At 44.9% G+C, this 16,959-nt stretch overlaps 2 protein-coding genes across 5 annotated transcripts in view; one reads left to right on the plus strand and one right to left on the minus strand.

Moving 5' to 3' along the window:
* RANBP1 (RAN binding protein 1) overlaps positions 1-2,690 on the minus strand; it is a 64,775-nt gene extending 62,085 nt beyond the window's left edge. The window contains exon 1 of one of the 2 annotated variants that reach the window (XM_077293381.1): positions 2,369-2,690. In XM_077293381.1, coding sequence (XP_077149496.1) covers positions 2,369-2,383 — 15 coding nt within the window. In that variant the 5' untranslated portion in view covers positions 2,384-2,690. The remainder of the gene's footprint in view (positions 1-2,368) is intronic. The other variant, XM_077293382.1, reaches the window with a different exon arrangement.
* Positions 2,042-16,959, plus strand: part of TRMT2A (tRNA methyltransferase 2A) — a 99,449-nt gene continuing 84,531 nt past the window's right edge. Inside the window, exons 1-3 of one of the 3 annotated variants that reach the window (XM_077293380.1) lie at positions 2,042-2,061; positions 9,024-9,755; positions 12,408-12,516. In XM_077293380.1, coding sequence (XP_077149495.1) covers positions 9,037-9,755; positions 12,408-12,516 — 828 coding nt within the window. In that variant the 5' untranslated portion in view covers positions 2,042-2,061; positions 9,024-9,036. Of the gene's footprint in view, positions 2,062-2,083; positions 2,252-2,513; positions 2,845-9,023; positions 9,756-12,407; positions 12,517-16,959 lie in introns of those variants that run through there. The other 2 variants (XM_077293378.1, XM_077293379.1) reach the window with 2 other exon arrangements.

Consider the following 16,959-nt stretch of genomic DNA (forward strand, 5'->3'; position numbering starts at 1 on the left):
TGCTCGCACAGCAAACCTGAGACCGGACGGCCGCGTGCAGCGCTGAGAGGTGAGTATAACATTTTTTATTTTAACTCTTTTTTTTTTACCACAAATATGGTTACCAGGGCCTGGAGGAGAGTCTCCTCTCCTCCACCCCGGGTAGCAACCGCACATTATCCACTTACTTCCCGCATCGTGGGCACAGCCCCATGCGGGAAGTAAGCGGATCAATGCATTTCTATGTGTGCAGAATCGCTGCGATTCTGCACAAAGAAGGGACATGCTGCGGGTTGTAAACCACTGCGTTTCTGCGCGGTTTTTCCCGCAGCATGTGCACAGCGGTTTGCAGGTTCCATAGTGTTTACATGGAAACTGCTGCGGACCCGCAGCATCAAAATCGCCACGGATCCGCGGTAAAACCCGCAAAGTGTGAACATGGCCTAAAGTCTTTACACCCATGGATAGCCTAGCTGAAACAAATGGTCCCACCATGCCCATATTATGAGAGCTCTACGGGTATGCCCACATGTGGCATTTTTTATGTTTTTTAGTGCAAATTTTCTGTTGCGTTTTACAGTACCAGTAAATTCTATGAGATTTCATAAGTCTCATGCACACAGCTTGTTTTTTTTGTTCCCCAGTAGATTGTTCTGTGTTTGTTTTTTCCCCAGAGTAGAGCATGTAACTTCTTTCAGCATTTTTCCAGCCACTGGAAGTAATAGGTGGTGAAAAAAATGCAGATATCAGGTTTTGCTGAGTTTTTTGTGCCAAAACCTTATGAAGTAGAATGATTTTTTTTGTTAGTAAACTTTAAAAACACGCACAAGAGAGATGAAGCATGACAAAAGACAGCGAAAGAAAAAAACAAACAAGAAAATCCTGTTTTTTCCCCAGATTCATTACTGCAGAAAAGAAAAAGCAAAAATGCAACGTGTGAGAACATACCCCAAGTACGCTGCTTTAAAGGTACCGTCACACTCAGCGACGCTGCAGCGATATAGACAACGAGCCGATCGCTGCAGCGTCGCTGTTTAGGTCGCTGTAGAGACGTCAAACACAGCAGCTCCACAACGATGCAGGAGCGATCCTGTGACGTAACAGCGACTCACTTATCGTTCTCGCAGGTCGTTAGCTCCATGTGATACATTGCTGACATCGTTGCTTTTGCTGTCAAACACGACGATACACGCCGACCTGACAACGAAATAAAGTTCTGGACTTCTAGCTCCGACCAGCGATATCACAGCGGGATCCAGATCGCTGCTGCGTGTCAAACACAACGAGATCGCTATCCAGGACGCTGCAACGTCACGGATCGTTGTCGTTCTCGCTGCAAAGTCGTTTAGTGTGAAGGTACCTTAAGACTTGTACATAATGTTACAGGGGTTTTCTGGGATTAAAAAAAAGTTTTACAGATTACAGAAAATTAAAGCAAAATACATTTTCTGCCAGTGATCCCCATTGGTCTTGGTGGCTTGTCTTTCAGTGACACTATGCCGAACATGGGCACTGCAGCCAATCACTGAGGCCAATGGTGATGCATGTGGGCATAGCACAAGACCACACAGGTCAGTGATTGCCTGCAGCGGTTCTGTACATAGATAACATTGCAGGAACCATCATACGATCAGTGGAAATGGCCGGTGGCCTCTGTCACCCCCTCATCTCTGCTGTGGCAGAAGGTCCTCACCCTTGCACCTGCCACTCTGGGCATCTGTGCCCTTCTAGGCAGGAGACTCTATGATTTATGTCACAGGGCCCAGGAGACCGGCCACAATAAGCAGCGCCACATACCTGCTCATCCCTGTTCTCAGGTACCTGGTTCTGCCTGTAACAGATGTGTCACCTCCAGAAATGCCTGCCTGCCCCTAAAGGGTTAAGAAGCAGCTCGGTAACGGTCCTGCAGGTGACGGGATCGGGGCCAGGAGGCAATAAACCGTTCGGCGTTAGTTGGTCAGGTGGCTCCTCACGGCCAATCAGGGGCCAGGGATGCGGCGTTACCTGTCGCCGGTGTTCAGGACGAGCAGTGAGGGATGATGGGAGAATCTACCACTACTCCGACTAGTCAGGACGATAGTGGTAGTAGTGATGGAAGGCGCACGCAGGCTGCTGGGCTCCCAGTCAGGCTCTACTGAACGCGAGCTCGGCTGATACCAGGGGACAATAGACTACTAGTGGAGGGAGGACCACAAGTCCCCGCAGTGTGTGGATCACGCGTTCTCCCCGGCACCACAGCTCACACCTCGCCCATGAGGACAAGTTGCCCCGTGTGAGGCCCCCGCCCCGACACTCGCCGGCCGGCCCGCCCATGCACGCCGCTCCCCGTGCTAATAGGCGCTCCCCCGGGGCCCACTACGTGGGAGGCTCCGGCCGCTGTCGCGCTCACCTTGGTGTCGGCCATCAGGAGGATGCAGGCGGATTGCGCGGCACGGGTCTCGGCAGCAGGATGTCGCCCTCACTCCGAGGTTTCGCGCTGTTTTTCCTCCCTCCCACTAGCAGCACGTAAAAGCGTGCGTCACCCCGCAACCTCCAGCACTGGATTGCGGAACGTCACGACGCGCCGTTACCAATATGGCGGCCGTGGCGACTTCACTTAACGTCATATCCGCTGCCATTACCGTCTGTAACGGCTGCTAGGCGGGTTATAATGCAGACGGTGTAACGCCTCGGGGTGTGGGCTGCAGGGGCGCCGCGCTGCCTGCACTACCGGGCTAATTACTGGAACTTTACGTGATGATGTGTGGAGGGAGCGGAGAGCTTCCGGTAACGTGACATAATGCCAGTGCGCATTTCCTGTGACGCCACCAACATGGCTGCCCCCATGTGAGAGACGCATGCATGGCAGAGTGTGAACTAGAGCAGGTAAGAGAAATGTTACCGAGCCGCAGAGAACGCAGGGTTTACCTCAGACCGTGCTGCTGGCATTACTAGTGTGCCAGGGCTGTGGGAGCCATCCTGGCTGCTCTCACTGCCTACTGGGGCACCTCTATTGGTGTAGATGGGGCAATATCTAATATATCTATCATCTATGTATCATCTATACAAGTATCTATCATTTATGTACCTAATATATTAATCATGATGTATCTAATATCTATGTATCTCTCCTAGCTAACATCTGGTTCATTGCTAGTTATCTCATCTATGTATCTATCTCTTATTATTATTATTATTATTATTATTATTATTTATATCTCTCTCTGATTCCCTCTATACCGTGTTTGTTGTAGAGGTATGCTGACATGTTAGTCATGGATGAGTGCGTTCGGCTGTTTATACATCACCATTATGAAGTCTGTTATTTCGTTCCATACTAAGAGAAGAAAACTGGAATTCATGGCTTGGATCGATCCATCCCCTGTAGCAATGTTGACAATGAATTGAGTGTCACATTGTTTTAAAGGCGATAGAGCGCAGCGTATCCCTTTGGCCGAATATTTATGTATCGTCAGTATGGATAAAGCAAATGCCAGTCAGCTCCACCAGCAACTTACCTAATGGGAGTCAGTTCAAATTTAAAGGCAATCTTTGACCTTTCCCGCCATCTGCGCACTGCAGTACTTTGCTCTGCCCTCAACAGGGCAGATAAGTACGCCTGTGCCGGAGCCGCAGTGCCGGGGAGCCTGTGTGGATGACGCAGGGAAGCATCATCCACGTGAAGCAAGAAGGAGGGCGGCATCGCAAGAAGAAGGGAGGTGCTGGACCCAGACCAGCGACACTCGTCGGACCGAACGGCCCTGCAGGTGAGTATAATAAGTTATTTTTCTTCTCTTACAGGTAGGATCGGGGGCTTATCTACACCATTATAGAATGCTGTATATAAGACCTGAGAGGGGGTGGCCGTTACTCGTATCAGCCAAACCTGATGACAGGTTCCCTTTAATGCAAGTGTAGTGTGAGGCCGGAAACTGTCTAATGGGAATGTGGCTGGGAGAATGCATATTGCATACCTACGGTCACATGATCGCATACACCGGAGAATCCTCACAGCGCACAGCACGTAGTGTGCATGGTATGATGATTCACAAGTCTGCAGTCATATAGAGTGACTGCAGACTTGAAGTTTGACTGGATAACCCCTTTAAATTCACTGTCCCTGACAGTTCAGTTCCTGAGTCTGTCTCCTCCTCCAGTTATTTTCCTGCCCAGCCTCTTTAGCTTAATTGATAGCCTATTGTCTGATTTCCTTGCCAAATATTAGCAAAAGAGGATAATGGTAAGCAGGGAAACAATCTCAGATGGCAGTAGCTCCTTAATGTGGTTTTCCCAGAAACAAAGAACATTTTAATTAAGACTAGTTTTACACTTACCTTGTTTTTCGTGGGCCTTATCACCGCAAAAAAGGCGGTCTGCCGCAATAACGGAATGCAAAAAACTTGCGAATCGCCATTTTCCAGGTTCCCAATACTATAGCAAAAGTATTGGGTAAAAAACGGCGGTCTGCAAAACCAGAAGTCACGGCGCACCGCAAAAACAACCTTCCATTGTTTTTGCAACCCCATTGATTTACAATGGGGGCCGTGTCCGTAAGCCGTGAAAAAGATTGAGCAGGCTCAATGTTTTTTCACGGCCGTAAATATGACCCTCACGGCGCACAGCACGCCGTGGAATTAATGCTGCCTGTTTTTGCGGTTCTATAGAAATCCATTGGGGCCACAAAATCACGGCAAGTGTAAAAGAAGCTTAATAGATCTTCGGATAAAAATAAGTTCCAAAGTTGGGTGTGTTAAAAAAATAAAAAAAATATTCCTGTGCCGAGATAATCTTTATAAATGTGACCCTGTGTACTGGCTGTGCCTGACCGTACATGAACATGGTCTGATCATACAACAAAAAACTGGCACATCCAAACTAGTCTGAATAGGTGCATACAGGGAGCAGCTACCTCCATATATAATATACAAAAAAAGTTGCACTCTATCATGCTCAAGCGTGTCGATGTGAAATATACAGTATTTGGCCAAATTTTGTGCAAAACATCTCATTCATTTTTTCCTAATATTCAAAAGCCGTATTGCTATTCATATTTCATATATTTCACATTGACATGCTTTAGCACGATAGAGTGCAACCCTTTTTTTTTTATCTTACCACTACTCCTGGGCAGAGGAGAAAGCAAAAGTGAGAATGCAGACAGGACAGCAAGGGAACACAGCTGATTCTTTCTGTGAGGTGAAACAAGTTTTTCAACAAGTAGGGAAATGTTTTTCCTGACAGAAATCAGCAACTGTGATAATGTGCTGTCTACCTGTATCCTTTTTTTGCTTCCCCCCCTCCCCAGGAGCTATGGTATGATCACACCATGTCCCTGCATGGTCAAACAGGGCCATTACACAGCAGGGGCACATTTACAAGATTATCTCAGCACAGAAACATTTGTTTAAACACATTCAAGTGTGAAACTTGTTTTTATTCCAAGATATATTGATTAAAGAGCACTTTGTTTATGGGGCCACCCCTTTAAGTGCTGGTTACAGAGCACTTGACACATCATTTACTTAACATGCTGCTCCTTTTTGGGGAATTAAGCCACATAAGTTATAAAGGTGTCAATGGATTTTGGTTCAAAGACCTGCATTTCCATTTATGTGGCCAGGGGATAATCTTTCAGGCAGAGTATTTTATCTTCCCTATCCCACAGATGGTGGTTTTGGGCAACTTTGATTGAATGATAGTTGGCAGTGGTTTACCCTGGGGTGGAAATGTTATTGGTGCAACCTGTTTAAGGGCCCATTTCCACCTCCAAAACAGGTGGAATTGTGCATTATGATATGATGAGCTATTGTACTTCTAAGAGTCCATTTTCTGTTCTTGCACAGAAGCCATCTTTTGTCTGTCCGCCAGTGGATTTGCCTACTGGGAAAAAAAAATGGATCAGATATTGAAATTCAGTGTACCTAGTGTGATTCTTCCTTGACATCATCTGTGAAGGGAATCAGGAAGCCCCATATATTTTAGATGGTCAATCAAATATTGCCAGTTTTGCCTAGTTTCTTTTCATTAGACATAACCATCTTGTACATTTATGGAATATTCCCAGCATGTAAGTTTCATATTTATCCTGGAACATGTCGTCAGTGGTCTCCACTGACATCAGCACTTGTCTGAGCCGTCTTCTTGTGATGCAGTTCCCTGTTGGTGGAATCCACAACTACACATTTATGGCATATCCTGTGGATGATGTAAATGTATGTGAAGGGAGTACATCTTTAATTGGTTTAGATAAAGGGGTAGTCTACCTTTTGTGAACATTTCTTTTTCCACTTAAATACAATAAATTAATTTGGGATTAAAAATCATTTTTGCAATTGGGTTGCATTAAAAACTTTGCACCATTTACTTCCTATAGCCGTTGTATTACACTGTCTATGATTGGCTGCAGTGTGTGATAATGGGGTCGACCATATTATATTTATTTTAGCAGATGTGTTGGGGACATGCTTTTGTGGCACTTACTTTTATATGGGTATGATGGGTTCTCCTTTTTCCTCTTTTAAGTGCAGCTTTCATCACAGACTGCCCAGCTCTCCAGTCCATACAATGGCTGCTGGTGGTAGAGGAACATGTGGCCAGTCCTGTCCATCAGTCTTGTCCAATGTAAAACCTCAAATGAGAAAACTGCTTTTCTATTGGAGGAGGCTAAAGGACTGGTTTGGTCACATGCTCCTCCATCAGCAGCCATTGTCTGGGCTGGAGAGCTGGGCAGTCTGTGAGGAAAGCTGCACTAACGAGCAGAAGGAGAACCATCATACCTGTATAAGGGTAAGTCTCCACGTTCAGGATTGCATCAGGATTTGGTCAGGATTTTCCATCAGTTTTTGTAAGCCAAAACCAGGAGTGGAACAATCAGAGGAAAAGTATAATAGAAGCATATGCACCACTTCTGTATTCATCACCCACTCCTGGTTTTGGCTTTCAAAAACTGATGGAAAATCCTGACCAAATCCTGATGCAATCCTGAACGTGGAGACTTACCCTAAGGGTATGTTTCCACGGTCAGGAAACGCTGCTTGTTTGACGCTGCGCAGAGCTGCAGCGTCAAACAAGCAGCGTCCAGATGTTCCAGCATAGTGGAGGGGATTTTATGAAATCCCGTCTCCACTATGCGTGGAAACCCGCACGCGGCGGCCCTGCGACTCCGGACATGCTGCGCGTCTTTTCAGATCGCAGCATGTCCGTACACCTTGCGGGGACGCAGCGTCCCCGCAAGGCATATCACAGGGCGCTATGGGAGCGAGCGATCATCCCGGATGTGAAGAGTTAACACATCCGGCATGATCGCGTCCCAGAAAGGGGGCGGGGCTTAGCGCCGAGCGGCTTCGCTGCTGCGGCGATACCGCCGGCCATCCTGACAGTGGAAACATACCCTAATAGTGTCACAAAATCATGTCCTCAACACATCTTCTAAAATAAAGTTACTGCGTCTGAGGCCGGTGTCACGCTTGCGAGTAACTCGCCAATCAATGCCTGGCACAGCCGCCGGTGGTTCAGACCGGAGCACTCAGCTGCATAGAAATAAATGCAGCCGCACGCAACAGTGCCAGGAAATGATGCAAGAGACTCCCGTGAGTTTCTCGCATTACACTCGCAAGTGTGACCCTGGCCTAACCCAGTAACTCATTCTGCAGTCAGTAATAGACCATGTAATACAGTGGTTATGGAAGGAAAACGGCGCAACATTTTTAATGAAACCCAATTGCAAACATTATTTATAGCCCCAATTACATGTACTTAAGAAAAAAAAATTGTCCTCAAAGTTAAACAACCCATTTAAGAAAAAAAAAAAGGTTTTCCTGCACAGCTTTATGCTCTGTATTAAGTGGGCTTTCTATCTTACTATAAGGGTGCAGTCAATTGACCGTATAAATCTGATGGAGATTGGAACGCAGTACATGGACTGGCTGATGGCTCTCCCGACTCCAGAATTACAACTTCATGTATTTCTATGTCACTCTGGGGTCAGGAGAGCCACTGGCTAATTTGTGCACAGCATTCCCATCTCGGTTTAATTTATCTGGCCGTCTGACTGTGCCTTAGTAATGACCTATTCTTGGGATAGTTCATCAATATCATAATCCAACACCCGGCACCCTCACAGATCTGCTATTTTCAGCTCAGGCGGAAGTTGAATGTAACCAGTTGATGAAGCCAAACGGCACAGCTCTGCTGACTGTGTAGTGGCCATTCCCTGTTAATACAGATCACCTCCCATTCTCTTCCAATATGAGTCTAGCTGCAGTACCTGAAAATGGCCATTCCACAGCACACTGTGTTCCAGCTTTGTGTACTGTTTAGATACAGCTGATTGCTCGAAGTCTGTTACCCAGCACCCCCTCAATCTGAAATTGATGACCTATCTTAGAAAAGCCTTTTAATTGTTCAAATTGGGTGTGAATGCAGGCATGCACATTATGTAGAATGTTTGGATGGTTGAACTATCTTTGCATGGCATACATATTGGTCATTCAAACTGGCCATAACTGCTCAGTGATAGATGGCTAAAGATGAATGATTTTCCTGGGCATGTTACATCTGACAACAGTTGGATAAAAACCTGTCTGACCTAGTTCCAGGAGATGGCAATATATCATCCATCATCTAAAAATATTGTTCCTTGTTAAGATTACCGACAAACATTTGTTATGGTCAAAATTCATCTATGTCATCAACTGTAGGCTAGATTCATACATTTGTGAGAGTGTTACCATCCAAGTGAAACTGTGCACGGTCAGGGGCACGCCCCGCTCACTGCTGATGCGGCCATAGTATAGGAGATAGTCGAACACCAATCGCTGTCTCCTTTGTTCTGAGCAAATAAAATGTATAAAAGCATTAAACCATTTCATTTAATACTCAAAGTTTTTAATATGAAGTCTAAACATTAAAAGAAAAAACAATGTTTAAAAATGTAAAAATTGTGACGCATTCCCTTTTTAATAGTCCTCTCAATATGCTTGTAGGGAGTTCCTAACAATAGAAATAGCATTTTCTTTAATAAAATTTTTCAGAAAAATGATCTTCTAAAATGTTTTTCTTTCTAGGACCAAATATAACATGGAAGACTTGAGTGGTCAGGACGGCCGCTTCGACGATGAGAGACAGATGGATGCAGCTGAACTCCAAGATCTGAACAAAGGGCAAATACAAGATGCCAGTAAATTGGATGAAGATGAGACCATAACGCATAGTGATGCTGCAAAAACTGAAGCCAGCACGGTTCTCATGGAAGATGATGCAGCAGTAAGTGAAACTACAGCCAAGATGTGTGATGATTCAGAGGAAACCAGCAACGCTGGAATGTATAGATACATTAAGGATGATCTTTTCACATCAGAAATTTTCAAAGTGGAGATCCAAAACTTGCCAAAATACATTGGCTTCAATGACCTTAAGAAATTCCTTGCCAAATATGGATTAAATCCTCACAAAATAAAACTCATGCAGAGACAAACATTTGCATTCGTAACTTTTAAAAGTGAGGAGGAAAGAAACAAAGCCATGAAAGTAATACACGGTGTAATGTGGAAAAACCGATTATTGACTGTCCGGCTGGCAAAACCCAAAGCTGATCCTATAATGAAGAAGAGAAAACAAGATGATGATGAAAAGGAGCAGTCACATAGCAAGAGGAAGGCCGCGGAGGAGAACGCTCAGGAGGAGTCCCTCAGCAAGCAGATCGCAGATGTGGTGACTCCTCTGTGGCAGATTCCATATGAAGAGCAACTGAAAATGAAAGAGCAAGAATGTGAACATGTGCTACAGAGGCTCACAAAGTAATTATTTCCATATTTCTTACTTAAATTGGTTAATCTGTATTAGAACGATGTCAATATAGAACTATTATAGCTAGTTATGTATAGCATTGGGGATACAGGACAGAATGAGAACACCGGCCCACATTTACTGTTGTGTCCTTTTTCAGCCATAAAGGGGTATTCAGGTTGCAAGTGCTCATAATTGACTATTTCATTCATTTTCAAAAGCCTGTCTATTTCAGCCAGTTCCATTGGGGATAAATGTAGCTGTTCTCGAGTGGTGGGCCTCAACAATCTGGAAGTCTACCATCTGGCTCTCGTTTAGATGATAACATTTTGTAACCGGAATACCCCTTTAGGAGGGGAGATGGTTGATGTTATTTGCACCAATTTAATAATAAGCACAATTTTTTTAATAAATTTGCCACATATCTGAAAGTCAAATCTTTTCCTGGTGTATGTGTAGAGTTACTCCATTATCAGACTTCCTTTTTAAATTCAGTTATTTGATTAACGTTAGGCCTTCATAAAGATTACGTGATAGGCAGAGCAAACGGTTACACATTTTAGATCAGATGTATAATAGGTTTATTTGTCTCCTTTTTTTATTTTAAATTTTTACAGTTTATAACAAAAACTGTCATGAACTACATATTAAAGAAGGGCTTTGTTTAGTGACTATGATGAAGTATCAGCAATCCATGTAAAGTATGATTGCAAGGTCATATAATGCATGTTTATTGTTATGGTCATTGCACCCATATGGTTTTTATGAAGAACACTGCAGTATTTATAACAATGTTTAATGCAATTTTTGAGCCACAGCCAGAAACAGATTCTAAAGAAAAGGCTTTATATTTTTATCCTGATGGTGGTGATTTTTCAAGAAACACATGTAAGGGCATACACCTCCGGATCTCTGCCATTTATGGTTGCAGTGTTAGGGTGCATTTAGACGTCCATGCAAATCGGTTTGAGATTGGACCACAGTGTATGGACTGGCCACAGGTCTACTGACTCGAGCATGACCGCTTTACATATTTCTATGAACCTGTCAAGCTCTGGTCAGGAGACCTGCTTCCAATCATTGCATTGCAGTACGATCTCAGACTGATTTGCATGGACGTCTGAATACTTCTTTGCACTGTTACATTTCTTACAGTGTTTATCTATTAACCCCTTAATAACTGCCAATATGCCTTTTTACTGTGGTCATTAAAGGGCCTAAATTCTCAACTCCTGCTTTTGTACGACGCTGGGGATTTAGTGAAGAGCACCTTTTAATGGATGTCGGTTGTATATTATAGCTGACACAGTGCTGAACCCGCTGTCTTGGCCTCAATTGTTTTTTCATTTAGTGATGAAACTGGAAAATATTAAAGTCTCATAGTGGGCCTACGTAAGAATGCAAAAAAAAAAGTTATGGTAAAAGGAATCTGTCACCAGTTTTTTGCTATGTAATCTGAGGGCAACATGACATGGTGGCTGAGACACTGATCTCAGCAATGTGTCACTTAGTGGGCTTTGTGCTGTTCCAGTGTAATTGGTGCTTTATCAGCAGGAGAGTATTACTGCCAGACTAGGTGCCCACATGCCTCGGGATCCAGTCGTGCCCCCAGCACTGATTAGCGGCTCTCTGGCAGATTTCTATGTGCATTATATATTGACAAGCAGTGGAATGGGCGAGTTTAGCTTTCTGAGCTCTGCTACATCTACAGCAGAGAATTCTCTGATTGTGCTGCACCTAGTACACTAAGAGATAAATAACTGGAGGCAGGGTCTCTATTCCTACATTATGCTGCTCTCTGTTGAGGTAGCAAAAACCTGGTTACAGATTGCCTTAAAATTATGTAAAATGTTTTGCTACTAGAAAAAAAAGTCCACATAATAGGTACTGTGTCTGGATCTAGCCTGAGGATAAAATTGGCATATTATTTAAACCGAACAGTGAACACAAATAAATAAAAAAATAAATAGCTTTCTCATCAAGAAAAGAAATGGAATAAAAGGTGATCAAGAAGTCATATGTAACAGGAAAAAATATATTTGGCTCTGTGGGCAGAAAAATAAGTTACATCTATCAGAATATCATGATGCAAAAACAAATTATATTTTGTAAAAAAAATAGTTTTTACTGTGCAAACTTAGCAAAGCATAAAAACTTTCATAAATCTGGTATTGTAAGCGTGCTGACAAAAAGGAAAAAAAACTATCTTATTACTTCTACGTCACCGTGAAATAAGCAAAAAAAATTCAATTCTGCTTCTGAAAAATCGATTTTAAGATATTTAGAACCCCAAAATTGTACCAGTTTGTACTTCAACTCATCCCATAAAAAGCAAGCCACAACACAACTGTCGGCTGAAGAAAGAAAAAAGTTAGTGCTCTCAGAATATGGTGATGGAAAAACTATTTTTGATTAAAATTTGTTTTTCATTCTTTACTTCATTTATACCACACAGTTAATGGCATAATAAAATGTCTCTTGGGGGGGGTTCAACTATGGATCCCGCCTAGAAACTGCAACCATTTAATAAAAACAAATCGAGCTTAGGAGCTGAGAAATGTAGGAAGGCTCATGTTTATTTTCTTATAAGTTGCATGAATTGTTACATTTTAAACATTTATTTTGTTCAAACACTAATTTTATTTTATTTTTTTTCTCACCAGGGAAATTGGAAACAATAACAAGGCTCTATTACCATGGTTATTTGTACAGAAACAGAAATATAATAAAGTCTGCTGCCCCTTGGAAGGTGTAAGGCCTTCCCCAGTTCAGGTATGATTTCTTCATTTTTCTAAGCTCAGACAACCTCAGATGATTTTTCTGTGCATAGATTGTTCTATTTAGTATAGGCTCTTTCTCAGAGTACATTGTTTCATGTGAGAAATCCATGGTGGCGGTGAGCCTAGCAAGTCATTTTGTATTCCTGTAGAAATATGTTGGATGGTTGGGCAGCACGGTGGCTCAGTGGTTAGCACTTTTGGGGTTCTGGTTGAAATCCCAAAGAGGACAACATCTGCAAGGAGTTTGTATGTTCTCCCTGTGCTTGCGTGGGTTTCTTCCGGGTTCTCCGGTTTCCTACGACACTCCAAACACATACTGATAGTGAATGTAGATTGTGAGCCCCAATGGGAAGAATTTATGCAAAGCTTGGTGGGGTAAGATGGCACTATAGAAGTGAGTATAATAAGAGTCCCATGTAATAAAGTTCAATATCTAGAAACACTCCTTAGATGGGTGGCCGAATAGTTGCATTTTTTTAATGATACATAAAGACATCTGATATTTCTGGCACAGCTAATCAGGAGGTAAACAATGGCCCAATCCTTTCTTTCCACCCTGAAAAGCAGCATCGAAGGTTGCGAGAGGTCATGCAGAGCACAGGGAAAATTCAGTTTGCTTAAACCCTCCTCGATGCCCATTGTGGTAAAGTCTGTTATATCATATAAGTAGACCTATCACCAGGTTAAAAGTGGCTAGTTTTTGGTCTTATTTTACTCCCACTGTTCCCCATAGTAAACAGTTTTGTTTTGTTTTTTTAATAAATAAAAATCCACCACGTGATTTTGGTGATATGGACCTTTTTACTTGGTGCTAAGTTTTATGCTCTTTACCCTCCGAGCAACCATAAACACTATAAAAATGTTCACCAAATAGAGGCCCAAACCTCTGGAACCATAATGTAGATTTAAAAAACAAAACTGAATAATCAGGGGAGCTGGTTTGATGTTAAGTAACTGTCTATCTTTCTCTTTGTCACAAATATTCACTTAGTGTTAAGATTTAATCACACGTGTCATTTTCTGAGCCACACACAACAACAGTGACTAAAAAAGGGAGAAATATCACTTTCCTTTTATACTTTTCCTTCCTTTTTAAATCCACTCCTGCTTTTTCTTGAAAAAACTGCATGTAAAGTTGCCAGAAAGTAGTTTCCCCAGCTGCAAATAGTGATTCAGCTATATATTATACATATACAAAGTGCTATGTATCTTCTTCCAGGCTGTATTGGATGGTCAGAGGGCTACTTCAGTGGTTTCCTTCGTAGGTGTCATACTCCCCATGCTGATTTCTTTCTCGCATCATTAGTGGACACAGGTAACCATGGGTGTATGCTGCTGTCACTAGGAGGCTGACACTACGCAAATAAAGAAGAAGTAGCTCCTCCCCGGCAGTATACACCCTCCGACAGGCACCAGGCAACTCAGTTTTTGCTTAGTGTCTGTAGGAGGCGGACCTGGATCTAACCCCAGATCCGCATTTCTTTTACAGGGATTTGTGTTATTAATCATTTCCCCCTTTATTTTTCAGATACTTTCTTCAGGGTAACAGAGTGCAGTTTTCTCACCCTGTTCTCCCCACTTGGAGCGACCGAGAGAGCAGTGTGATTTCACCCACATCGCACCCTGTCGGACCCGCTGGGCAGGACTTTGTCCCCTGTCACCCCTTCGGGTGTTCAGGGTGACCTTTTTTCTTGGTGGCCAGTCCTTGCCCTTTTTCCCTCCTCATCCCTCTCCACGGAGTGGGCTGAGAGGAAGACGGCGGTCACTTCCAGTGACCCTCTCCTCCTGTTTAGGGGTTGAAGCCGTCTTCTGAGCTCATGGCGCGGGAAGGAGGACTTAATTCCCAGGACCCTCTCCTCGAACAAGGGCTCCTGACGTGTTCCTCAGCCTCAGGTAGGGAATCTTCAATCAACAAGGGTTCATTTAGTGGGCAGATCAGGATTGCAAACGGCAGAGCCAGTAACCCCCCATCGCTATCTTAGGAGGGCTCACCTGTGCTTTCTATGGAGTCACCTGTTAATCTTGCGCCGCTCCAGTCATCGGCATGCTAGTGCGGCAGGCATCTTTAATTTTTCCCCCTTCTCTTTCAAACTCCTTCGGGCACGCTCGCGCCATTTTCTTCCATATTCAGGCGGCCTTTCGGCGCCCGGCTTACCACGCCCCCCCCTACGGCATTGTCCCGCCCTGCATCCCCGCGGACACGCCTTCCCCGGAGTCTAGCACTCTCGGGGGCGTCTTTTTCTCTTGGGAGTTCCTCCCTCCCTTCTGCACTTGGACACGCCCACCTCCGTCGCGCTGCTCCCGCGCTCCACAGGCCGACTTCCTCTTCCTGCTGCGTCTCCGTCGCATCGCGTGGGACACGAGGAATCCCTGGGGGACACAGACTCCTGCGGCTGCCGCTGTCGCTGTTTTTTCCTCTACCTATGTCCGACCCCGCACCAGGCTATTCCACTACGGTCATCCACTACGCCTGCGCTCACTGTAAGAAAAAGTGGGCCTCAAGTCAGCCTTCTTTCTGCCCGTCCTGCGTTCCTCCTATCATGTCCGGCCCTCAGGAAGCTCCTAGGTCTCGGGATGAGTGCACCCCCCTCCCCCGGAGTGGGCTGTTGCAATGTCTCAATCAGTGTCAGACCTGACTAAGGTGTCTGAGTCTCTGGTCCAGGCACTTGAACGTATCCCGCTTCTCTCTAATGCCACCAGTGCCACGAACGCCTCTCACGGCGATTCGCTCCACCTGTCCAAGACCCTCACAGAGGCAGACTTGAGAAAAGAGACAGAAAAAGGACCCTATCTAGATCCGCTTCCAGTTCCCCGGACCACACCGGGATACCCCTATCTGCCCGTTCCCCCTCCTCGCAGGCGGACCTCGGATCTGACGTAACCTCTCAGTCGGAATCTGACTCGGATGCAGATCAGACTTCCGGAACACAGGATAAGGTCAATAGCCTTATTTCGGCTATTATTCAGACGCTTGATCTTAAGGAGGACGAGGCAAGCTCTCAGGACGTCTCCGTTTCGTTTAAACGGATTAAACGTCCCTCTAGGGTTTTTCCTAATCACAAAGGAGTTTGACAACACTACCTCTACACACTGGGAAAACCCTGGTAAGCGTTTCCCTGGCAGGAAACGGCTAGACGTTTTATACCCTTTTTCACTCCGACCTTGTCAGCAAATGGTCCGAGTCTCATAAGGTCGACCCGCCTGTGTCCAGACTATCTTCTCAGACGGTTTTGTCTATTCCTGACGCGGCTTCTCTTAAAGACCCCACGGACAGACAAATCGAGGCTTTAGCCAAATCGGCATTTGAGGCTTCTGGGGCCTCCTTCTGTCCTAGTTTCGCCTCTTCATGGGTAGCGAAAGCTGTGTCAGCCTGGGCCAAAACCCTGCGCAGAGGCATTTTGGCCTCTGCTCCTGCTGAGGAACTTTAAAACCTACAAGAGAAAAAAAGTACACAAACCCTGATATAACTAAGTAAAAAAAGCAAAAGTGAATTTAAATAACACAGAGTTTTTAGTAATACTGTTTTTTGATCAAAAAATAGCACAAAAGCCATCCCACTTCGTCAGGGTAACTCTGATCGGGACAGTCCTACACTGTCTAATATTAAAACCTTACCATGTGTCAATGTTGACCTCAGTGTGAATAAGGGCAGACAGGGTAGTCGACGACGCCTGGGTCAGGGAGATCGTCACTTCAGGCTACAAGACAGAATTTTCTTCGCCCCCAGGAAGACGTTTCCTGCTCTCTCGTCCTCCCAAACAGTCCTCCCATCTCCCAGGGCTTCTCCAGGCCGTCGAGTCGTAGTTCCGGTTCCTTATCGCGAGCGGTTTTCAGGTTTTTACTCAAACCTGTTCGTGGTTCCAAAGAAGGACGGCTCTCTCCATCCAATTTTGGATCTCAAGCGGTTAAACCGCCATCTCCGGATTCGACACTTCAGAATGGAATCACTACGCTCGGTGGTCGCGTCCATGGAACCGGGAGAGTTTCTGTGTTCCATGGACATTTGGGATGCGTACCTACACGTTCTGATTTGCATACGGCATCAGAGGTTTCTCCGGTTCGTGATCCAAGAACATCATTACCAGTTCACGGCTCTCCCTTTCGGACTGGCGTCTGCTCCCAGGGTCTTTACGAAGGTCATGGCAGCGGTCATGGCCATTCTACGTTCAAAGGGGATTCTGGTAATCCCATACCTCAACGACCTCTTGATCAAGGGTTTGTCCCGTCGGGATTGCAGCCAGAGCCTCCAGCTTACACTGGACACTCTTATTCGCCTCGGCTGGATAATCAACTACCAGAAGTCATCCTTGATTCCAACCCAACGTCTAGAGTTCCTGGGCATGGAATTCGACACCTCTCAGGCTCAGGTCTTCCTTCCCAAGGAGAAGTTCCTTTCTCTTCGTCGGGGTGTCAGAGCGCTAAAGTGCCCCAACCC

This window comes from Ranitomeya variabilis, chromosome 1 (assembly GCF_051348905.1).
Source record: "Ranitomeya variabilis isolate aRanVar5 chromosome 1, aRanVar5.hap1, whole genome shotgun sequence".
Taxonomy (NCBI): domain Eukaryota; kingdom Metazoa; phylum Chordata; class Amphibia; order Anura; family Dendrobatidae; genus Ranitomeya; species Ranitomeya variabilis.